This window comes from Ovis canadensis, chromosome 3 (assembly GCF_042477335.2).
Source record: "Ovis canadensis isolate MfBH-ARS-UI-01 breed Bighorn chromosome 3, ARS-UI_OviCan_v2, whole genome shotgun sequence".
NCBI lineage: Eukaryota > Metazoa > Chordata > Mammalia > Artiodactyla > Bovidae > Ovis > Ovis canadensis.
The window spans coordinates 94,255,710-94,280,044 of record NC_091247.1 but is presented as its reverse complement, the minus strand read 5'-3'; the positions used below and the strand labels follow the sequence as shown (position 1 = coordinate 94,280,044).

General features: G+C 59.0%; 1 protein-coding gene across 1 annotated transcript; it reads left to right on the top strand.

The window, feature by feature from the left end:
- Window positions 1-3,782: 3,782 nt before the first annotated feature.
- On the top strand, window positions 3,783-23,754 carry CYP26B1 (cytochrome P450 family 26 subfamily B member 1). Its single transcript, XM_069580499.1, has 6 exons — window positions 3,783-5,034; window positions 8,481-8,705; window positions 17,564-17,839; window positions 18,108-18,263; window positions 19,709-19,993; window positions 20,348-23,754. The coding sequence occupies exons 1-6, from the start codon at window positions 4,831-4,833 to the stop codon at window positions 20,738-20,740; spliced, it is 1,539 nt and encodes a 512-aa protein (XP_069436600.1). The 5' UTR covers window positions 3,783-4,830; the 3' UTR covers window positions 20,741-23,754.
- The last annotated feature ends 581 nt before the right edge of the window (window positions 23,755-24,335 follow it).

Sequence of the window (24,335 nt, the reverse complement as noted above, 5' to 3'; positions counted from 1 at the left end):
GAAGCAGAGGTAGTTTTAGGGAAAAGAAATTACTGCAATAAATCAGCATCAATTTAAAAAATTCAGGGCCAAAACTATGCAAAATTGGGTGTAAAACTAACAACTCCCTCCGTTGTCAGAAGCATGGATGTTAAACAAAGGGGCCGCTGCCATGTGGGACAGGATCTCGCATCTCAGGGGGCTGTGTGCTTGACGGCGGGAGAGGGGCAAGGAGAATGCGATGGAGATGGGGAGGGCCGGGGCTCAGCTTTCTCTTCAGTACAAAAAGCTATATGTAAATCTAATATCTAAAAATAGTGTTTTCTCACAGAGCTGAGTGGAAATGAAATAAATAGTAGCTGTGGAAGAGATGTTGGCCCTACAGGGCTGCACACATGTAAAGGATTTGGAAAGTGCAATGTCGTTATTTCTTTGGGCATAGAAAGGCTGGATACTCCTGGGGAGCACTGTGCCTCTGTGAGGAGCTGACCTGCCCCATAGATGGGTGTTTCCTGAGCCTAGGAGGAGGGCGCAGAAGCTGTGCCTTGCCCGACTGGCTACATAGTCCAAGACTGTCTGATGTCTGCCCTGTGTTCTCTCAGCCCCTGTGCCAAGCATTGCAAAGTTCATCCAGGCAAAGCTCCACTTGAACCAGCGTGATTGATCTCCCAGTCTGTTCTGATTTCAAGGTGCCCAGAAGGCTACAGAGACGTGGGAGGCAAGCTGTGAACCCAGGCTTCAGAGCACTTCAGGCAATAGCTGAAGCCTCATGGAAAAGGGTTGTAGGTGGGGCGGGGGTGGGAGGGAAATATTCTATCCTACACCTGGGTCTCACTCCCAGAGCCTCCGGGCTGAGCTGCGTCCCATCATTGGGGAGTCTACAAGGGGCCAGCCATACTCCTCTTGCCAAATGCAGGGTTGGATGATGCTTGAGAGGATTGGGGTTCAGTCTGGGGTCAGGGACAGGGTCCTGACCTGTGACTCCATGACCAGGATAAAGGGTCAAGCTGGGATTAAGCTTGGGGGTCTGTTTTAGGTCAGGGTTTTGGGTCAGACTGAGGCCTGGATCAGGGCTTGCTCTAGGCCCAGGGTCAGAGGTACACGTGAAGCAGATGAAGGCATGTCCTCAGTTGGAATCTGTTGAAGATGACTGCTGACCTTTCTCTGTCCTAGTCCCACTTTCTGAGGCTGCTCCACAGCCCCAGGATTCCTACTGTCCCCAGCACCTCTGGCAACATAGAGAATTACAATACTGTGGCTTTTCTTTTCTTTCTTTTTTCTTAAGTACTCTGTGATTTGAATAGAGAGATGGTTCCAATTAGGAAATCCAGCGACTATTGCTATGTAGCCATGCTGTCCCTCTGGGCATTCCCCAGGACCCCACTTGGTGGCTGGACAATAAAGACTCAGAATGACTCCCCCGGGCCCCTCCCAACTCCCACCTGAACAGGAGATGAGGATGGAAGTGCTCCAAAGCCAACAGTGAAGCAGAAGAGGGGGAGGGGAAGACGGTAGGTTCCTGGAGACTTCTGAGGCTGTGATCTTTGCAGAGCAGACACCTCCTATCGTCTCTTGAGGTTGGAGGCAGGTGTTGTGTGAATTTGTTGACAATGATTCTCTAAGTGTCTGTGTCTGTGTCTCTGTGTGTGTGCACACTCAGTATTTGCCTGTGCATTTATTTGCATCTCTATAAGGCCATGTGTCCATCCTTTCAGAGGTTGATGTTTCTGCAGGTGGGTTCCCCAGGGTGACTGCCCATTTTGCCATCTTCTGGGAGTGCTGTGTCTAGGGGTCAGGCTAGATCCCTAGGGCTCTTCAAAGCAGCAGGGCCTCAATAATCCACCCCCCTCCAGTCCTCACCCGAATCCCCTCCCCGCATGGGGAACATTGTGGTTTTGGTCTCACAGCTCCTGTGTTCCCTGTCCAGAGTTGTCCTCCCTGTTGTGAGGATGTGCCCCAGCTCTCTACGTCTGGGGTCACAACGGTCCCGACGAGGACTCCGTGTGTCTGGGTCCCAAGCTGCTTGAAGTGGCAATCTGAGGGCACCGAGGCAGGAGTGGAGCCACTTAGGAGCCTACAAGCAGGCCCTTTAGAACCAACCTTCCCCTGCTAATGGAGTCAGGAGAGGGGGAGCCAGAATCGCTTCCCCCTGGATCTGTAGTGCTACGACTGTCCACCAGGTGGGGTTCCAGGGCAGAGAGAGAATTGAGATGACCCAGCGCTAGAAGCAAGAAACCGAGCTTTTAAACCTCCGCCAGCCACATCAACCTCGGAAGCGCTCGCACAGGGAGGGACAACACAGATGCTCGCCCCTTAGACACTCACATACATTCTCTTCCGGTGAACTCTAAAACAGAACCCGTATTGGGTGCAGGGGACGTGTTAAAAGGGGAGTCGAGTTTCACTTACACACACATCATCCTAACCGAAGGTTAGGTCTTCTGCTCTGGGAGTGCCAGAGTGAACGACGGAGAAAGGGGGCCGAGGGAACAGGACGCGCGGGAGAGGGCGAGCCAGGCGCGGGCTAGACCGTGTCGGGGTTGGCACGCACAGCTCCATGTATCACAGACAGCAGGAGGAGAGGCCAGATGACAGACGGATGCACGATGCACAGACACATTCAGCACCAGAGAGAACACACAGACGCGCAGACACGCCACGCAGCTCCACAGACGTCGGGCCGACCCGGGACACACGCGCGCGCACAGACGCGGCCCTGGGCCGCACGCACACCTCGCCCAGGCGCGCGCGCTGGGCCCTCAGCGGCCGGCTGGGAGAAGGTGGCCGCTCTCACCTGGCATGTTTCTTTATTAATACTAATTTATCAATGAATGTTTGTACCCTACTTCTCCCGCCTCCGGCTGCCGGGCCCGCCGCATTGGTCCTCTTCGCGGGACATTCACCAGACCCGCATCGGGGTTCCTCCGACGCTGCGGGGCGAGGAGGGGGCGGAGGGGACTGCAAAGTGAGGGAGTCTCGAGGTGTCCGAAGGGAAGGCTGCAGCGTCAGCTGCCCGGGACGCGGACGGGGAGAGGGGCACATCGGGTCCTGTAGGGTAAGAGGCGTACAGAAGCGGGGGAAGGGACCTTGGCCTCCTAGGTCTGAGGATGTCGGGATCCAAGATGGGAACTCCCCGCTAGAAGGAACTGGGAGTGACAGATGAGAGGACTGAGGGGTTCCGGGAGGCGGGAGCCGGCGGGGTCCCGCGGGATAGGAGCTGGAGATCCTAAGCGCAGGTTCAGGGGCTTTTGGCGCCCCTCAGTCCAGAAGCGGTCCGCCCGAGACCTCAGCTGCTGGGGCGACAGCCCACGCGGGACTGCCTGGGGGGCGAGAAGGGGGCCGGGGGCCCGGGAGGGGGGAAAGAGGGAGCGAAGTAGCCTAGCCGCCAAGCGGGCACCATGCGAGCGCTCACCGTGTGTGTGTGTGTGTGTGTGTGTGTGTGTGTGTGTGCGCGCGCGCGCGTGTGTCTGTGTGTGTCTCATCTCGTCCGTCTGTAGGTGCCGGGCTCAGCGAGACGCCGGCGAGAGGGAAGAGGAGGCGAGAGGTGAACTGAGTTTGATCCTGCGGCGGCTACAAGTGGGTCCGCGGCGGGCGGCGGGCTGCGGGCGGCCGGGGCGGGGCAGGAGGCCGGCGGGCGCTCACACGCTCCGGCCGCCGGCCTCTCACCACGCCTCCGGCTTCGAGAGCGCGGCGGGGGGGTGGGGGGGAGGGTTGAGGGGGGTGGGAGGGAGGGGGGGCCCTGGCGGAGGGCCCACGGCGCAGCCTCCCGCCTCTATATAAACACACGCATCGCCTGGCTCTCAGAGGCACAAATTCACATTGAGGGAAGCTTTTAAAACCATCAGCCCTGAAATCCTGCCTCCGGCTTTTCCCCCCTCTTTCATTCCTTTTGCCTTCCTTTCTTTTTCCCCCCTTTCTTTCCCCAGCAGCAACTCCAGAGCCGAGAGACTGCGTCCCGGGACGGACTGCCTTTTCTTAATTGATACAATAGCCCAGCTCGGGTTTTCACCTCCTCCCCCAACCCCACCCCGCCTCACCCCTCCCGCCCGCCGCCGCCGCCGCCGCCGCCCCAGCGCCCGCCCGGGGCTCTGTCGCCGGCTGCGTCCCGTCCGGGCCGCGGGCCGCCGGCTCCGCACCCGCGTCCGCCTCGCCGCCTCGCCTGCCGCGCCCGCCTCGGGGGTGCAGCGGCGGCTCCGGGGCTCCGGCGCGCCGCCCCGGGCAGCCCAGAGGCGCTGAGCTCGGCCTCTCCACTCGCCTCAGCCGGGGAGCCTTCCCCCTTGCACCCAAAGTTTCTGGGTTCGTTGGAATTTGGGGATTCAGGATTTTTCCTTTTTTTAAAAACCTAGGAATTTGAGGGGAAAACTTTTGACAAATCCATCGCACTTTCTCTCCGCTAGTTCTCTGTCCCCCTTCTTCTTTTTTTCCCAAACAGGGGAAGGGGCTTACGAGAGAGACTCCCGCTGGACAAAGTTTTCCCCAAGTTTTCCGAGTGTGATGGTTGCGGGGAGAGCCAGCCCATCAGCTTGATTCACGACTTCGTCTCGCCACCCCTCGAGCAACCCCTAAGCCCGCTATAAGGGAACACACAAACAAACAAACAAACAAAGTTACCCCCCGAGTCGCCTCGTGTCTCCTCTCTCTCTTCTTCTAGGCGATTTCCCACCCGCCTCTGCTCTCCCCTCACAACCTCCACTTCCCTTCCCTCGGCCCCTTGCTCCTTCTCTGTTTCGGCTGGAGGTGCCAGGACCCCCGGCCGAAGCCTCCCCTCCCCCGCCGCTCGCGTCCCTTCTCGTCTGGCCCTCCCCTCCCCCGCCGAGGCCCGCACAGCCAATCCCCCGAGCGGCCGCCAACATGCTCTTTGAAGGCTTGGAGCTGGTGTCGGCGCTGGCCACCCTCGCCGCGTGCCTGGTGTCGGTGACGCTGCTGCTGGCCGTGTCGCAGCAGCTGTGGCAGCTGCGCTGGGCTGCCACCCGCGACAAGAGCTGCAAGCTGCCCATCCCTAAGGGCTCCATGGGCTTCCCGCTCATCGGAGAGACCGGCCACTGGCTGCTACAGGTAAGGGCGCACTCACTCCGTTGCTCTCCAGGTTCCGCTAACGGCGAGCACCGGGCGGATGGAGCCGCGGGCCGGCCAGGGGGCGCCGGGAGCCTGAAGGCACCAGTCCCCGCCCCGCCCCTTCCCTCCTCTCCGCCTGAGCCGCCCGGGCTTCCCCTGCCCGCCTGCGGCGTGGTTCTGAGCCCGCTGGCGCCGGGTGCGCAGGTTCAAGGGGGTGGTAAGAGAGGTCCCTGGATCCCAGAGGGCTCCCAAGACCGACTTTTTCCAGCCGCGGGCGACTCAGCAGGGGTGCGCCTAGCGTCCTGGGGGCTTCCCGAGCCGCGCGAGTTGGAGGGGGCGTCCCGTCTAGAGCCGCTTTCGCCTCCTTCGCGTTCCCGTCCCGCTGGCTGTCGACTTCCCGGTCTTTGTCGGTGTACCTGGGACCCGAAAACCGAGTCAGGGATAGAAAGAGTGGGCCAGTGGCAGCCGGGATTGCCGCTCTGTTCCCACCGCGTCCCGTGCTGGCCACGCCAGGTACTACTGCCCTGGTCCACGGTTTGAGAAAGTGTGTGTGTTTTGTGGTGGGAGAAGGAGGAGGTAACCCAAGGAAAATGAGAAGCCTGAGACCCGAGGTTTCTCGACTTTCGGAGAAAAGGGTCTATTTACTTACTGGGTGGGGACAGTCTAGCAGGGGAGAGGAACTTGGGAGAGGTGTGTGAGATCCATAGAGAGCGTTTGTGTTTGTTGTTAGACGCCGCGCAAAGCACACTGCCGGCGATAATCGGGGTGGGCCTGTCGGGGACCAGACCCAGGTAGGTAATGGGGAAATTAATCTGGAATTAACCTCCTCAAGCGCTAGACAATCGCTTTTGCAATGTGTTATACAGCAGGTTTTTCTTTGGGATGGGGGTCCTCTGGGTTAACCGCGGGAGGTGTGTTGCGTGCGCGTGTGCACGCGGTTTGTCTGGCAGATGCTGATGAGAATTAGGATGGCTGTACTGAAACAGACAGTCCAGGCCCAGGAAAGCTGGGGCGGGAGGTGAAGGCAGAGACCTGTGGGTTTAGAAGTGCGAAAGCTTGGCTTGAAATTAACAGACGCGTGCAATCCGCGCGTGCACACAGACACCCAGCGCAGCCCCGCCCCGCCCGGAGCCAATTGACAGCAGAGCTGGGGCGGGAGGGGCAGGCGAGGTTCCTCTCCCCAGTGGTCTTCCCAAGTCCCGAAATCAAACTCATCTCTTTGGGGCTCGTGCAGCAAGGTGGGGTTCATTTCGACCAGTGAGACCTACATACCCCTCCCCCACCGCCGTGAAGAAGTCCCTAGAGCCTCTCCCGTGCCAACACACTTAAAGGGTTAACTGCAGCGGTGGTCTAGGCTTTTGGCCGAGAATTTAGGAAATAAAATAATTCACAGGGGCGTCGGCCCCTTCCTTGTTATAGCCAATCTGCCGAATTCGCGGTCTGGCCCCCCCTTTCTTTACCCCCCTCCCCCGGCCACCAACGTCCCCCTGACCTTTCCTCCGAATCCCACAAGGGCCTCCGGGGCTCCGCGTCCAACTCGCACGTAAGATGGGGAGGGGGAACCAGGCCTACGCCTCCCCATCCGTCCGCCCCCGGGGGGCCCTTGACCCTCCCGGCGGGCGGGTAATGAGAGATGCGTGTAGAGGAGCAGTGAAGGGGTTAATGGGATCCCTCTGAATCCCAGCTTTATTTTTTCGGAGTCATTTATCAGATTTTACTGGGGGACCTCCAAGGGCTCTCCGTTTCCACCGTGCGCCATCTAAACAGAGCCCAGGGCTAAAAATACAACATTTTTGTATAAATTGGACTCGCGGCCCGAGCGGCCGCCCCTATGAAAGTCCTCTTTGTGAAGACCGTGGAAACGGCGGACAAATAACCCTTTATTAATACCACAAAAAACGCACTTTAATTATAGTTAGGCAGATCAGAGGCGGGGGGGGGGGGTGGTGCGGCGGGAGAAAGGCGGGGGCGACCTCGGAAAATTCACAGCCCAACTTTTGTGTCGAAAGAAAAGAAAAACAGAGGAAACGCAGGAGAGGAGCGAAGGAGAGTCAGACGGAGTGAGAGAGACCGGTACCTCTGGCAGAGCGAGGGAGCCCCGCTCCTCAGCCCACTTCGGTCGCACCTCCACCCTCGCCTCGATTTCTCTTAAAGGGGTAGGCGCCGCCTAGAAGTGCCGCAGAGTGGCGGGAGTTCTCCCCCACCCGCCAACCTGGAGGCGCGGGCGCTCCGGGCTCGCTCCCTGTCGCGCGCCCGGGCCGGAGGCACATGTGGAAAAGTGATTAGGGCTCCGGGTTCTGCAGAGTCACTTTTCGGCGGGGCTGGGGTGTGTACACATCTAACTGGCGAATACTTTTCCGCCGAAGAAAGGAAAGTGAGGAGGGGGACCAACCGGGGAAAAGAGGAAGCCGAGGGTCCCTTCGGGGGGTGCATGACCCCGCAGGTCTGGAGCCCGCATCCGCACGTCTGCTGGCGGGCAGGCGGGACAGCCTGACAGGTGGCGCCCCTCCCCCTTCACCGGGTTGCAGCCGCGGCCGGAGAAGGGTTAATGCGGGGCTGGGTGGCGAGCAACGACGTCAAAGGTGAGCGGGACGCCCCTGCCCCCGCCCCTCGGAGGTCCCCTCGGTTTCCGGTACCCTCGTGGGGCCAGCACCGCCAGCTCCTCCGAGCGCCCGGCCTGGGCCGGGGCCTGGCTCTGCTCGGCTCGCGCCGCCGCCGGGGATCCGGTTACCTGTGACGGCCGCCCAGCCCCGCCCCGCCCCGCCCCGCGGGAAGCGCCTTCCTCTGCGCTCGCGTTCCAAACTCCAAGGCGGCGACCAAAGTCCTGCTCAGTTATTTCGGGGCAAATTGCATTCGGAAAATCGCGGCTCCGGGCCCGTGACTCTACCCTGCGGAGCTCTCAGAGGGCCGCCCGGTCCCTTCGAGGCCCACACCCGCGAACGGAAGAAACCCCAACCCCCATCAGTAGTGATTGCCTTGGGGCACCGACCGCTCGCCGCTATAAATAATCTTTGGCCTGCGGCCACCCCGCGGGGTCTCGCCAGCCCGTGGCCGCGAGCCTGGAAATATTTATTCCGAGAGTCTCCCGAGCGCGAGGCGAGGGAGGAGGGAGGCGGAGGCTCTAGTTTAGGGTCTCGCGGTCCGTGATACCTTTTCCCTCCCGCAAGTCATTACTAAAAAAACCTCCCGCGGGGTGCCCTGGGCCTCTCGCCCCCTTGCATTATTTATTATCCTCTAGGCCCCACTTCCCAGTTCTCGTGCATGCTATGAAAAATAAAACCTACGTGCGTGCGTGCGTATGTGTGTGAGTGGGATACAGGAGGGTAGGGAACTGGTGCCCGAGGTGAGGTCCTCCGCCCCTCCCCCGAGGGCCCTCGAGGCTGGGCCTCCTGGACGTCCCATCTGGCACTGTGGGCCCTGAGAAAGTTCTTGCGTGGCCCCTGCAGGGTTCTGGCTTCCAGTCGTCGCGGAGGGAAAAGTATGGCAACGTGTTCAAGACGCACTTGCTCGGGCGGCCGCTAATCCGTGTGACCGGCGCGGAGAATGTGCGCAAGATCCTCATGGGCGAGCACCACCTCGTGAGCACCGAGTGGCCACGAAGCACACGCATGCTGCTGGGCCCCAACACGGTGTCCAACTCCATCGGCGACATCCACCGGAACAAACGCAAGGTAAGAGACTCGCAACCGTGCTCTGATCTTCTTCTTGCGTGCACCCCCTCGGAGTGAGGAGTTCTTGGTGCCCCGGGGACGTCCCCACCAGAATCCGCGCCCGTATTTGCACACCATGCAGGAGAATCCCGAAGCTCCCTGCCTAGACAGCTGCGACCCCAGATCCAGGGCCTGCACAGGCCTCCTCCGGGTCTGCCCTTTTGCTGACCCACCGCACCGTGCGCGCTACCAGGCCCAAAGGGAGGGTCATTGGGAGTTGGTTTGGACAACTTGAACATGCGGCGATAGGGGCGTCCAAAGCCTGTCCTCGCCGTGTTCCACAAACCTGGACAAAAAGAGAGGGCGAACGGTGGCCAGCGCTCCTCCTTATCGCCCCTTGGAATCCCGAGGACTAGAAACGGCTCATTCTAAAATCACACCTAGCCTTCCCTGCTGCAGGTTGCTTTAAGGGCACCGCAAGCAGGCGAGGGCGGCTAGGGGCACCTTGTGGCAGCGGTTGCTGGGCCTTGCCTGGGAGGGGCGAGGTGAAATTTGGGCCACCGCGCTCGGATCTGGGCCGAGGGGGAAGTACAAGGGGTGGGATAACAGCCGAGGGGCGGCGGGGGATCAAAGCGCACCTACCCTCCTCCCATAAAGAGGAAGAGAAAGTGGGTGTTTATCCTGTGGATTTCCCGAGCGCCTGGAAGAGGCGAGGAGGCGAGCCAGCGCGCACGGAGCAAGCCTCCCCCGCCCCCTCCCAGGCTGCGCCGCCGCCGCGGCTCCGAGCGCGGGCGGCACGTGCTGTTTGAACTGCAGTAACCCGAAAGCTGAGCCGCCGGCGGGCGGGGCGCCGGCCCGCCGGCTTAAAGCGGCCGCGACGGGGGGAGGCGGCGCTGCACGACCTCCCCTCCCTTCATTTTTTCCATTGGGTCAGAGGACTCACCAGGTTTGAAACCTAGAGGAAAGGGAGAGGCAGCGTGTGATCTCCGGGAAAAGGGGCAGAGCCCGGGAGACAGGAGAGGGCCACGGTGGGCAGCCCCCTCCGCCGGAAGTCTGTGTGTGAACGGAGGAATTCATCCCGTAGAATTCGATGTATTGCGAACGGCCCGCGAAGAGTAGTTCATCGTAACAGACAAAAGGAAGAAAAATCAGAGGGGACTGGTCTGCACATACCCGCCCCCGCCCCCGCCCCCGCCCCCGGCCCCCGTCCTCCCCCTCGAAAAGCACGCATTTCAGGGGCTGGGAAAGGGGCTTCTGAAGTAGTCTCTCCAGCTGCTTCATTGGAGCCGGAAGCAGCTAACAGAGCCCGGGGGCAGATGGGGAGGGTTCTCGGGAGTGGCGGGGAGGGGGCTGCCAAACACTTCTTTTTTTCTTTTGGTGTAACTCCACCAAAAGTTTATTTTAAAGAGTTAGGAGAGAGCCTGAGACTCAGAAACCCAGCTTCAAAGAATGTGGTTTAGAAAGCCATTTTTGTCCGCCGCTCACAGAAGAGGACCCTGAGGCTTAGAGAGGTTGAGGGACTTGAAACAGGTCAGGTCAGTTCAGTTCAGTTCAGTCGCTCAGTCGCGTCCGACTCTTTGCGACCCCATGGACTGCTTGCAGCAGTCCAGGCTTCCCTGTCCATCACTAACTCCCAGAGGTCGGGAAACAGGTCGGGAAGGAAGAAAAGGCAGGGCAGGGCCTGCAACACTGGCGTCTCTGGGAAGAGCGTTTCTAAGCCACCAAGGACAGCCTACTCAGCCCTGCCCACCTGGGGCTGCCAGAAGCTGAGGGTGGAGATGGGGGCGGGGAGGGGGGGGCGGTGCTGGGAGGAAGAAAGCTTGATCAGGACCTGAGTGTGAGACCCTGGGGATGTGGAAGGTTTGCGGGGAGGCTCTTGCCTTGCAGTTGCATTCACCCTCTGCCTAACTTGGCTGTAGGCCTTCAGGTGGGGCAGGGCCCTCCTGGAAAGTCCCCGAGGGCTTGGCTTTCTGTGGTCCGTTTGGAAGGAGGGCGGGAGGGTGGGGGAGGGGGGACCCCGTGAATGCTGCTGGACGAATACTCAGGGAAGGAAGCCTGGGGGACAGGGTGAGGTGGTGGGACCTGAGAGAGGCCAGAAAGCTGGACCACCGAGGAGGCACGGATAGTGTCCCTCTTGCTGGCACCCTTGCCCTCTAGCTCCTTGGGGGTCAGGAGCAGCCAGAGACGAGCTCATCCTGACAAGAGATTTGGGGACCCTCTGTGTGTACTGGTGGTGGCCTTGTTAGGTGGCATGTGTGTGTCTTATGTTAAAAAGACAGATGAAAAGGTCCTTCTCCCCCAAATCGTTAATTGGTGTTCCAGCAGCTTAAGTTTACTGAGTTAAATAGCAGGGCTTGGGCTAGAAACGAACATGGAAGGTAGGTACACAAACATAAAGGCAAGGTCCTTGCCCTTGAAGAGTGGAATCTGGCTGGAGGGATGAGAAGAGAATACTCAGGGGCACACATATGGGTCGAGAGAATGGCCTGTTTGCTGGACCCAGTGCCTGGTAGACCCACTTTGGCCAGGGTTGGGGCTGCCCCATGGCTCTCCTGCTGCCTTATCCAGCCCGCACTGCAAGCAAGGACCCTGGCCTGCTGAGGGTAAGCATGTACCCGCAGGAAGTGGGGCCCAGGTGTAGTGAGGCCCTGCTGGTGGGGAACTAGGAGCGTCACTGTTTCCACTGGGGGCAGGTACCCCACCCCTTCTCTGGGAGGTCTGACCAGATGTGCTGGGAAGGGGTTCCTCACAGTCATCGCTGAAGTCCAGGTGTTTGTCCAGGCTGCCCTGGTGGTCTAGGGCCCAGAGGGGTAGGGTTGCCAGGGAGAACACCTCGCCCAGTCTAACAGAGTCCTCTCTGGACTCCAGGCCAGTGTCGTCATAGCCACCACCTCAGATTCTGTCCCCCTCCTCTGTTAGGCCTCCCCTACCTGGGGCCTGGGGAGTCTCTGATTTTGAGGGGAGGGACTGCATCTCTCTATGTATGCGGAGAGGCTGGGTTGCCTGGAAGAGTGCATGGAGAGAAGTAGAGAAGATCGGAGGAGGGTTACCAGAGACACAGAGGAGGGGGACAGGGAGTTGTCATGGGTTGTCCTGGAAGCATCCAGTGCCGAACCCCACACACCAAGATCAGACATTTCCTCTTTTTCTTTGTAGCTAGGGCCTGGCTTCTTTACACTGAAGAGCCAGCATCTTCAGGGCATTTCAGGCAGTGGCCCTGAGATTCTGCCAGAGAACTTGGAGTTCTCAGCATCAGAGTGCATCCCAGGGATGAACTTAGCTTTGGAGCTCTGGACCAGAGAGACCTTAGGAGTGGTCTTCTTGCCCCTCCTACTCTGCCTCCTGGCTCAGGGACTTCGGTGTCCATGACTGAGATAGGGGAACAGCTTCTCAGGTTTTGGGGGTAGGAATTAAGAATCTCTGCCACCCACCTATGGCTCCTCACAGACAGCCTTTCAGCCCCCTGGGTGGGGACGGAGCTCAGGGTCAGGCTCGTTGTACTTCTTTCAGAAATCCTGTGTATGCTGGGATTTGTGTCAGGGTAGAGAGACCAGGAGGTGCTTCGGCAGGAGGGCAGAGCCAAGAGGGTCCACGGTTGCGGGATCCTGCGGGAGGGCAGCTCAGACCGGCTCCAGGTGGCCTTTGAACCAACGCGCAGCCTCTGGCTCCAAAGTCACGTCCATCAGGTTTGGCTCAGGGCCGAAGTTTCTACCTGGGTTGAATGGGAAGACAGTGAATGGCCAGGCAGCCCGGCTCCTGGGAGCTGCCCCCGCCTCCCCCACCTCCGACATAGGCTCAGAGCCTTTGTTCTGCCCGCGGAGGTCCTTCACCAAAAGTTACTGTAGCATCAGGGGCTTCTGAGGGGGCGGTTGACAGGATCGGATGTCTCTGAAGGTCAGCAGGGGAGGGTGCCCATGGCTGGCTGCCAGGGTGCCTGGGAGTGGTCTCCTCCCTCTGTGTACCCTTGTTGGGCAGGGGCAAGTGGTGTGGGGGCTGTTCTCTCCCTTCCCTCTCCCTCCTGCGTCCTCCTCCCAGGGACTGTGATGCTGAGGGTTGTGCTCACTCTCCCAGCCTTGGGAGGCAGTTGTGGCCTTGGCCGGGAGCAGGGAGGCTTGGCCGGGGTCTGCTCCGGCCCTGAGCCCTCTATGCCGGTTGCTGTATCTGTTCCAGGCGCCCCAGGCTGAAGGGCAGAGGTTGGGGGTGCGCCTCCAGGGGCTGACAAAGTTTGAGAGTAAACCAGAGTAGCCAAAACAGCTGGCCTTACCCTTAGAATACACTTGGGCCCTTGAGGAGCATCCCCCAGGCTCATAGATACATTGGAGTCCCCAGGACTGCTAGAGGCTGGCTCAGTGGGTTTGGAGTGGTGGGAGGCCAGGTATTCAGGGACCCTGGTCAGTGTGGCCAGTCATGCCTGGGACTGTGACCTTGGGAGGCTATTCCTGCTTTGGGCCTCAGCTTTCCAAGGGGGTTTGTCTCTGGCTGGAGGAGGGTTAGAAGGGTCTGGGAAGACCTTCTCAGAGTCTGTGGCTCAGCAGGAATGTACCAAGTGCTGCTCTCCCCTCACCCACTGGGTGCTTTTGTTGTATGTGGAAGAATTAGGGGAGACAGTCAGAGCTGGACTCAAACAGGGGACAGAAACTCTGTTCCCACAGGTGCTGAGGACCCAGAAGGGGCATGCACAGGCTGGGCAGGGCAGGGGTGGGGGGTATGTCTGGCCAGCACCTCCCCGTCAGAGGGTCTGAGTGGGGCCTGACTCAGGAGGCAGCCAGGGTGAAGTGGAGGTCCAGTGGAAATGCCAGGCAGCCAAGGGGTGACGTCCTCTCCTGTCCTCCCCCTTCCTTGAGTATAAAGTACACACCTTGGCGTCACCCCTGTGCTGTGCGGACAGCTGCCTCGGCGGCTGCCCGCCCTCTGTTATTCTTTCCACTCGAAGGCTGCGGCTCCGGTGGCTTGGCGGGGTGGCCTGCCCGGGCCCCCACCCTCCCGGGCAGCCGCTTCCATTCCTCCCAGTCTGAGTCACTGGCCCGGGGAGTGGGTTCCCTCTCCGGCTCTTCCAGCTTCTGAGGCTGCCCATCTTTCTCTGCATCCATCCAGTTGTGAAGGGGCAGTTATCTGGCTGAGTGGGTCAGCACAGGGCTCTGGGGACCTGGTGAGCTACTCCCCTCCCAGGGTGAGACATGGGGTGGGGGGCCTCGGGGTGTGAGGGAGACATTTGCAGATACAGTCACAGGGAATCTGAGCCTTGCTTGACAGGCCCCCTGGTGACTACCCCAGCCCCCGCTATCGAATCCACTTTTATTCCAGGGAGAGGAAGAACCAGGGATGGGGGTTCTTGAGCCAACTGCATTGCTGGGAAAGCTGCTGGAGGTGGGGGGAGGGTTTCTAAGCACACCATCCTTCAAGGCCGAGCCTATCCTGCTCGGCTTCCCTGAAGTTCCCAGGTCTCCCGCGCCCTGCCCTCCCAGCACCGATCCGATGGGGCATTCCCTACCTGCTGCTCTCTCTGCCGGGCTCTGCAGAGCCGGGCTGGTTCCTGGTGACCTTTGTCCAGCATTCTTGGCTCACTTGTGGGAATTCCCAGGGAAGCCCCAGAGGGAAACAAAGCAGTCCTGGCTCCCGCTGTGACTGCGGTCAGGCCCTGGGCTCTGGGGCCACGGGACACCCTTCGCCTCCTCACCCAGAGCTGCTCCGCCGGCGCCTTCCCCAGTGCCCGAGTGCTGACCCTACCCGCCCCCATGAGCCCCGGCCTTCCTCTGCCCTGGCCAGCACCTCCGCCTCCTCCTGGGCTTTGTGGTGGGCGGTGGTTTCTGGGCTGCCCCAGCTTTGGGAAGCGCCCGCGTTGTTAACCCTGGGCACGGTCCCAGGGATGAGGCCCTGGAGTTTCCCGGCGCCTGGGAGGCCCCGATGCCTGTGGAACAGCTGAGCAGGAGGCAAGAGCGTGGTCTTAATGACCACTAGCAAAGCCCCTTGAGCTTGGAGTGCCCGCAACCTGCCTTTGCTTAGCTTCTCGTTTGGGTAGTTTTTCCCCCTCAGGGGGCCTCTAAGGAGAATCATGGGACTGCCAGGAGGAAAGGGATCCCAGAGCATCCAGTTAGACTCCTGGATGGGTCAAGATAAGGGCCCTGGTTGGGGCTGCAATTCTTTCAGAAGCCCCACCTCAAAGAGCCTGCAGATTCAGGCATCTTGGGGTCACTTCAGCTTCTGGCCTTGCTCAGGGCCCCTTCCCACTTGGATGTGAGGTGCGGACCGCCTGCTCTGGAATCGCTCTGCTCAGTCCCAGGTCCCCTTGTGTCCTTCCTGTTGTCCGTGGTTCCCGAGGCTTGAGTAGGAGCAATTCAGCCAGCCATCGCTAGAGGGCGCAGGGAATGTAACCTTTGGGACAGGGCAGGATTTGTCCCTGGGTCCTGCCTGGCCACTCCTCCGGGTGCAGTGGGGTCCCTCAGAGCTCCCCGTTTGGTAGCCCTGGAGTGACCCCTCCTGAGCCACTGTAGCCCATACAGAGTGTGTGAGTAGAGGCCCAGCAGGCAAATATATCATGTGATTATACCAGATTCTGGGCTTTGAAGGGATAGTGTCTACTTAGGGACACATGGATACTGGTGTTTATGTGATTTGTACGTTGAAAGGAACCTCAGAGGTCACCTGGTTCAGCCTCACCAGTTTACAGATGAGGAAACTGTGAGGCCGGGAGGTGATTTGGCCATGATATTACGGTGAGTTGGTGGATGATCTGGGATTAAAACTCAGGTTTCCAGGTGCCAGGCCTGCCTTTTTCTACCACCCACTGCATGGACAGAGGAGCCTGTCAGGCTACAGTCCACGGGATCGCAAGAGTCAGACATGACTTATCGACTAAACCACCACCACCACTGCATCTTAGGAGCCTCGCTGGCATTGACTTTGGCTGGTCCTCGTCAGCATGGGCCTCTGCTTGCTTCCCCCTCCCCTTCCACATGCCCACTTTTGTGCCCAGGTCTTCTGTGTGCAGGGGGCCCTGGCCAGCACCTGCTCCCTTTCCTTCAGGGTAGTGCCCTTGACTCTGCTCTGGACTGGCTGGCTCTGGCCAGGCATGGTGCCCCCACCGTCCCTGCCTGCCCTACCTCCAGCCTCCCCACGGAGGCCTGACAGCCACATATCATCCTGTGTCCCTCAGGAGCCTGCTCGGCTCCCATAGACCACTTTCTGTGGGCTCTTTGCTATTTTATAAGGGCCCCTCGTCAGCTGGTGCTGAGTTCTGGGGCAGTGCGCTGCTCCTACCCATAAAACTCTTGGACCAGGAGTGGAACCTGGAATCCTAAAAACACCAGGGTTGGAGGGGAGTGCTGAGGCAGAGAGCATGCTGGAGGGAGGTGGCCCTGGAAATTCCCCGGGTCCCCACAGCTGAGCAAGGTGTGAGTGACCTGGCCAGGCCTGGGCTGCCCCTGCCACCTCCCCTCATCCCTCTACGTTTCAGCTGTCCCTTAGTAGCAGGAGCAGCCCCAAACAGTGCTGGTTTTTCTGCCCCTCAGCGGCCTCCTTCCCTCCCTCCCTCCCTCTGCCCACCGGGAATTTCGGAATGAAAGTGCTATTGTGAGCGTCTGGCTGGGCCACTGAAGGGCCAGCACTGTTATTTCTGCAAACCAGCCCTCCCATTAGCCATGCAGGGCCGAGGCCAGGAAAATGTTACCTTTTCCTTCTTGAGCTGACTGCAGGGGAAATTCTCACATTTACAGTTTGTGCGGTGGTTGTGTTTGGGGGCAGGAGGGGAGGGTGGGCGCGTGTGTGTGGTTTGCGTGGGGCTGATTGGGGGTGGCTAGAGGGATATTTGTCTCCTTCCTCTGCTCTGCCCCTCCTCTCTCTGCCTTTCCTGATGACCTTTCCCTAGGCATTGGTGGGGGCACCCCTTCTGTCTCCAGGGGTTGGGGCTAGAGGTTGTTGGTTGCCAGTGAGACCCACAGGCCACCAGTAAATAAACTCACATCTTACCCTCTCCTCTACATCTTGGGCAGCAATGTGAAACCGTGCACAGGGGCATCTGGGTGAGGAGGGGCAGGGGGGCTAAGGACTTCTTTGCTCAGGAATTGCAAGGACAGAAAGCAAGGGAGGTGGAAGCAGAGACTCACTGGCTACTTAAAATGAACTGGGAAGATGCAGGGAATTAAAAGACCTTGGCTTTCTGATCTTTTGAGGTGAAAAGCCTTACCTCCATTCCCCTGCCTCCAGACCCGGTCACAGTGAAGACTTCTGGATGGCACAGTAACAGACACCCTCGGATCTCCACCCAATAGGTGTTTCGCAGGGAGTGAGAGCAACCTTGGGTCTCAGGAAGTTCGCCTTAGACCCTCGTGTTCTCCCATCAGTGGAATAAAAGACCCACCTCCTGCTTTCCACCTCTTCCTTGTCCAGTCCACTCACCTGTGTGCTGTTCCTGCTGGGCACATCTGTGCAGTAGGCATTTGGGAATGCCCCTGCAGTGGAGGGCCAGCCTCTCCCCAGCCCTGCCCAGCCCCCTCTTGTGTTGCCACTCAGCTGGCATGGCCACATGGCCTACAGACCTGTTGGCAGCTGGACTGCCGGGTCTCCAGGCTTTGCCATTGTTTGGAGCACATGCTTTTCTGGGGCTTCAGTAAGGAATGACAGCTCAGGTCACCCTGTGAGTGATGTTGAATGTCCCAACTCTGTGAACTGTTTTAATCCCGTCCTTCCCCTGCCTTCCCTTCAAGACATGGGCAGTGGGAGGGGGGCTCAGAGCGGAGGAGCCAGCAGAGGGACTGTGACTGGAGACGGGAAGGCCTGAGGCTACTCAGGGCAAGGACCTGGAGTTTGCCTGATCGCGGTCATGGGGACTGTGCTTCGGCTGGGCAGGCCTGAGTCTGTCTGACCAGTTCACTCCCCTGCAGGTCTTCTCTAAGATCTTCAGCCATGAGGCCCTGGAGAGCTACCTGCCCAAGATCCAGCTGGTGATCCAGGACACACTGCGTGCCTGGAGCAGCCACCCTGAAGCCATCAACGTGTACCAGGAGGCTCAGAAGCTCACCTTCCGTATGGCCATCCGCGTGCTGCTGGGCTTCAGCATCCCCGAGGAGGACCTGGGGCACCTCTTCGAGGTCTACCAGCAGTTTGTGGAGAACGTGTTCTCCCTGCCTGTCGACTTGCCCTTTAGTGGCTATCGGCGGGTGAGCACGCAGGGCCTGGGCGGAGAAGAGATGGGCATCCATGAGCTTCCCTCAGGGAGGGGCAGTGACTGCTAAGATGGTCACTGGTCACACTGGCAGAGAGGGGTTTCAGTGGGAGGGCATGGTGGACCCTTCACCTGGGGTCTCTGCTGCTTAGATGGGAAATTCTCAGAGGATTCGCCACTACACCTTGCCAGAACTTGGGAGGAGGCCCTTGGTGACCCTGCCCTCCCCCTTGGGTAACCAGACGACCTCCTCCCTGCCTCAGGGCATTCAGGCAAGACAGACCCTACAGAAGGGCCTGGAAAAGGCAATCCGGGAGAAGCTGCAGTGCACGCAGGGCAAGGACTACGCAGACGCGCTGGACATCCTCATCGAGAGCAGCAAGGAGCATGGGAAGGAGATGACCATGCAGGAGCTGAAGGTGGGCCCGCCCCCGCCCCCGCCCCCGCCCCGCCCCCGCCCCCGCCCCCGCCCCCGCCCCCGCCCCCGCCCGGCAGCGCAAGTGCGCAAACTCCACCCCGGGACTGCACGTGCACCCTTACGGGTGGGGCCGTCCCTTCCCTCCCCATGACTTGCTGTGCACACAGTCCTGGTGATGAACTGGTCCCCACAGCAGCTGGGCCGCGGGCTCTCCATCCCACCACAGTTCCCTCTACCATTTTGGAAAAGATGCTGGAAATTGGATCCTAGAAATCCTGAACAGATGTGGCGTCAGGGGCATTGCCGACCCCCTCGTCTGCTCCTCACCCCAGCTCTCCCCCCGTCCAGTACTCACTACTGCAGTGCCTTTCATGGTCACAGCAGCCTTAGGAGCTCACCTAGGGAAACGAGGCCCAGAAGGAGAAGCCACGTGCTGGAGAGCGGCCTCAGCCCTTGGGGAGGAGCAACCTTTTCAAATGGGAGGCGCAGCCTGCCTGGCACGGGCCAAATCCAGCTGGGCTGCCAGCCCCGGGACTGTCCTCTCTGGGCTCCAAGAAAGTCTTCCTGCCTCCCCTTTCTTGAGGTGGATGTTCATCCTCACTTAGACTCTGCTGCCCACATGCTTCCCAGGTGTCCATGGACACTGAACTGCCGACTGCTCCATCCCTGTCTCTGCTTCCCCTTTTTTTTTGTTTTTGTTTTTTTTTGTTGTTGTTGTTGTTGTTAAATCTCTGACGAGCCAGAAAGGAGCTCAAAAGACTTCCCATTTCATAAGAAGTTTTGTGACTTGTAGGTAGTGCCATGGCAAGTAAGGGACATACTTGTTCACTCTGCTCTCTGGGCTCAGCATCCATATTTGTAAAATGCAGGGCTTGGAATGAGACGGCTTGGGGAGGCCTTTTCATGGGGCACCATTGCTCCCCAGAGGGCCCTGGAGGGGCTCTAAGTCATCGGGGGGCCACCTCGCCTCAGCCTTCTCACTGCAGGTCCCATCCCAGGTCCTCCTGCCTCCTTAACCTCTCAGCTCTCCTGACCATCTACCACCTCCCTCCTCCTCCTGAGGAGGAAGGAAAAGCTGGGGCTGCCAGTCTGGAGGCCCAGCTGGAGACCCTGCACCACACTCTGCTGGCCCGAACAGTGCCTGCTCCTTGGGATTTGCTCTTTTTCCTGTGAGCTCACTGCACTGATGAGGGCTGATGGCCAGCCCTGGAATCCAGCAGTGAGTGGGAAGCAGCCATGCCCCAGGGGACTTTTAGGCTAGTGCCTCTGCCCAGTCAGGGGAATGGACCTATGTCCACCGTGGCTGACATGCCCCAGCAATGTGAGACTCAGAGGAAGCACCAGGGCTCAAATAGATGGCCCCAGGGTCGGGGGGACATGGGTGGGAAGGGGCTGCCGCCAGGCTGAACCCAGGTCGAAAGTGGCACCTCCTCTCTGCTGCTGCAGGACGGGACCCTGGAGCTCATCTTTGCTGCCTATGCCACCACTGCCAGCGCCAGCACCTCGCTTATCATGCAGCTGCTGAAGCACCCGGCCGTGCTGGAGAAGCTGCGGGAGGAGCTGCGGGCCAAGGGCCTCTTGCACAGTGGCGGCTGCCCCTGCGAGGGCACGCTGCGCCTCGACACGCTCAGTGGGCTGCACTACCTGGACTGCGTCATCAAGGAGGTCATGCGCCTGTTCACGCCGGTCTCCGGCGGCTACCGCACGGTGCTGCAAACCTTCGAGCTTGATGTGAGACTCCCATGGGCTGTGGGGCGGGCCGACGGGAAAGATCAGCTCCCCGTGGGGTACCTCAGTCCCAGTCTCATGGGGAGATGATGCTGACTTTCAGGAAGCTTTCAGGCTAGTAGGAGGGTCCTTGCCCCAAATGCTGGGTCAGATGCAGCCCCCCTGGGTGTCCTGTGAAGCTGCCGTGAAACATCTATAAATAGGTGGACTGACATGCCCAAAGGAGAGCCTGGCCAGGCCCCCGGGACCACAGTGGGAACATCTGGGTGGGGGCTGGCAGGCAGAAGGTCGTGGGTCCTCTGATTCCCCCTCTGGTTCTCACCACCCCTCCCCGTCCCTTCCCCTACCTGCCTCCAGGGTTTTCAGATCCCCAAAGGCTGGAGTGTCATGTACAGCATCCGGGACACACACGACACGGCGCCCGTGTTCAAGGATGTGAATGTCTTCGACCCCGACCGCTTCGGCCAGGCGCGGAGCGAGGACAAGGACGGCCGCTTCCATTACCTCCCTTTCGGCGGCGGTGTCCGGACCTGCCTAGGCAAGCACCTGGCCAAGCTGTTCCTGAAGGTGCTGGCGGTGGAGCTGGCCAGCACCAGCCGCTTCGAGCTGGCCACCCGGACCTTCCCCCGCATCACCTTAGTCCCCGTCCTGCACCCTGTGGACGGCCTCAGCGTCAAGTTCTTTGGCCTGGACTCCAACCAGAACAAGATCCTGCCAGAGACCGAGGCCATGCTGAGCGCCACGGTCTAAGGCTCCAGGCCTCGGGGTGGGAGCGATGGGAGGGTAGTAACCTGTGTGCGGGTGGGGCTGGCGCCCAGGGAAGGGGGAGGGCCCCCCAGGCCTTGCTCTCTCCTGTCCCTCTGCCTGGCAAACCTGCCCCAAGTCAAAAGGGGCCCAGCCTCCGGGGTTGGGCCCTCTCCCTGCCCCTGCGCCTCTCCAGTCTCTCTGGCTCCCAGCAGCTTAGGCCCCCGGCCCCCGGCCCCGCCCCGGGCCCCGCCCCAGGCCCGCATGCCCCTCACAGTGTTAACCGTTGGCTGTGCTGCGGCCCTTGCTTGTGATGTTCTGAACTGGTCTCTCCCCTCCCTTTTCTTTTGGCCTTTTTAGTTGGAGGTCAGGTGGTTGACATGGGGAGGGAGAAAAAGAGGTGCCCTCTTTGGGCCTCTCTTCGGCACCACCCCCCGCCCCGGCTCAGACAGGCGAGTGCCCCTCCTGGTGTGGCCACCCGTGCCCATGGGGAACAGCATTGTGGGTAATAGAACACCAGTCACCCTTGGCAGAGCGGGCATGGGTTGTCACCAGCCTGGAGGCCCACCCTTTGCCATTTGGGACATTTGAAATTACCTATTGCTGCTACTTTTTCTCTCTCTGACCTTGGGGCAAAGGAGCCCCAGGCCCTGTTCTCCCAGCATCCTCCCTGGTGGCCCTGGGCACGCGCACTGACACCCCCACCTTTCCACCAGGCGGCTCAGAGCCCACCCTGCTCCCTGTACACCCACGCCCAAGGCCCTCTGCCCATGGGCTGACCCCTGCACCCCATCCCCCGTATTTATTCACTTATATAACCGACTCTTGGTGTTACTGGGACTGGAACAAGCATTCCACCGTCCCCTGGCTTCCATCCCAGCTGTCCTAGGCAGGACTTCTGCAAGTGACCCAGCCCCCAGCCCCTGCCCCCACCGGCCGAGGGTCGAGCAGCTCCCCCAGGCACCAGACCTTCTGTGGGTTCAACCTCAGAGCCTCACTCACGGGGTGAAATCCAGTGGGTCTGCCTTTGTCCCGGGGGGAGATGGGGAAATGGCGCGCTGCCTCCCTGCCCGCTCTGTCGGAAACCTCGAGCACAGGGGCCTAGGAGGCTGCTGCCACCTCCCACATGGTCACTGTCCACCGCGGTGCCCCCCGCTCTGGCTGGTAAGTATGGAGAAGGATACGGGTTCTTCTGACGGGGAGCCAGGGCCTCCGTCATCCCTCCCTTGACCCTCTCCCTTTGCCCTTGGAAAGGTGTCCTTGAAGTCCCTTCCCACCTCTCTGCCACTGTCTGCTTAGCCCAGCTCAGGGGTGTGGGGCCCAGATGAAAGCCAGGGGAGGTGAGAGCAGAAGGCAGCCCTCCCTCGGCCATGGTAGCTTGAGGTGGCTGTGGGGAGCCTGCAGCGAGAGCTGAGGAGGAGGGTACGTGCGACTTGTCAAGTGATTTGGTTGAAAATGAGCGGTCAGGGGATGGAGGAGGAATAGCTCCTGCCACTGGCATTTTGAGTGTTGGCAATGAGGGATGCCTCCCAGGATGGTTTTGGGCCTCTGGTGAGTCTCTAAGTGATTTTGTCTGTTTCCAAAATTTCCTCTGCTTTTCATGTTTCTCTGTTGGTGTTTGATGTTATAAAAGCAATGAATCCTCTTTAGGAGAAAATAAAAAACATACAGAAGAATAATGCGGAACACCAGTGCCCCCAGTGGGCTCTCCGCAGCAGTGACCCAGTGGCTTCCCAGTGGCGTCCAGGGGGCAGGTGGCAGCCCTCCACTCCTGCCCCCGCTCACACCTACCCTGTGCTGGGCTTTACGGGAGTGGTTAGTGCCCATGGGCGTTCTCAAGTATTTCATTCGGCTCCTACCTTTTCATTATTTAAGAAGCCAGGGCAGCACAGACATTATTGACAAAACTTGACATTAAAAGAGTAATATTCTCAATTTCCCCCCACACCATTCTGAAAAACAGGCAAAACCCCCCCACAAAAAAACATATTAAGGACTCATCAAAGCTTGTGAAACAGCTGCATGGTGCACCAGAATTTGTCCCCTACAAAAAGCCCAGTCTCTGGAAGGTCCATGCACCTCTATGCTGACCCATCTTACCCTAAACCAATTGTTTTTTGACTGCTATCTAGGATTGCAGTAATGCAGATTCATCAGGAAGCCCACCAGGCCTGGACCTGGCAAGGGGCAAGGAGCTGGAGGGCTGTGGGAAGCTTCAGTGGCCTTTGGCCACCAGCCTGGGAGGGGCAGAGAAGGCAAGACAGAGGATCCCTGTGAGGGAGGGAAGAAGGATTACTTACCCACTGGGTCTCAAAGGGGTTAAGAAGAGAACTGAAGAAAGCTCTTGACTGGCTGACAGGAGGGTTTCAATGTCGAGACTCATCCATCTCTCCTCTTTACATCCATCCGTGTCTGTGTGCTTGTTGTAGGTTTTATAGTGGTAGCATTAGATGGGTGATGTGTTCTCACTTACCATTCCTACTTGACATTAAAGAGACAGAACCCCACAAAGCTCTTCACGCCATGGGCTTGCAGATTGAAGCACTTTCAATGTTGGGCGCTGGCATTTGTGTTCTGGGCATCATCTTGACTCTGCCCAGATCGCTCTAATTTTATACACAAAACTTGTTTTTTCATAAATGTTATAATTTTGTGTCTGTCTTTATAAACTATTATAAGTACTATTTTTGTTATAATTCAAAATAGATATTTAGTATAAAGTTTTTGCTGTTAAATATTTGTTATTTAGTAAAATATGAATTGTTTCCTCTATTGTAAACATGGTTCAAAATATTAATATGTTTTTATCACAGTTGTTTTAATATTGAAAAGAAGCACTTGTGTGTTGTGTTTTGATCTGAACCTGGTGCCGTGTGAGTGTTTTTGCTGTCATGTGGTTTTACTCTGTATATAATATTCCACATTGCATATTAAAAAAATGTTGTGCATTTTGTGATTTTGGAAATACTCAATGTGGCTCTTTTATAGGCTTCCATAATAAACCGTGAAGATTCACCCTCGTTTGGCTCTCTGGCCTCTGCTTTCTCAGCTCCCTGAAAGGGTCCTCCTGGCCACCTATAGTCCCTTCGTTGACACCCAGTCCCACCCACTTCTCAGGGAGGAAGGTCTTCTCAGGGTTGGTCCTGAAAGGCCACACCCCACCACTCCCCATGTGAAGGCACACAGTGGCTGTGTCCTGGGAGCAGCAGGTCCCCCGGGCAGTGGGGGGTGTACTTGGATGGTCACTGGCCCCAGAAGCCTGATGTGGGATGGAGTGACTGGGAGCTGAGTCCTGGCCACGTGGCTGGGCCAGGTGTCTTGGCAACCAGAGTGCGGCAGAATCCAGCTTGTTTACATGAGTGAGGACACGGATATTCACAGCCACACGACAAATAGGAGAGCAGAACTCAGTTCTCGTGGTTTCCAGTCTCACACCCCACGAGGCACTTCTCAGGGCTATGTCATGGGTGTCGCAGGAACGCATTGATCCTGGGACCAAATCAGTTTGCGAAAGGGCTTAAACAGAGTCAGGCACAGATTCCTTCTCAGGCACGCTGAGGGCTGGACAGTGAAGAGCTCACAGGCTACAGGGCTCCCCAAG

Coding starts and splice junctions, on each gene's coding strand:
- CYP26B1 (XM_069580499.1), top strand. CDS start 4,831: ATGCTCTTTGAAGGCTTGGAGCTGGTGTCGGCGCTGGCCACCCTCGCC. Junction 17,840..18,107: donor CCTTTAGTGGCTATCGGCGG/GTGAGCACGCAG, acceptor TCCCTGCCTCAG/GGCATTCAGGCAAGACAGAC. Junction 19,994..20,347: donor TGCAAACCTTCGAGCTTGAT/GTGAGACTCCCA, acceptor ACCTGCCTCCAG/GGTTTTCAGATCCCCAAAGG.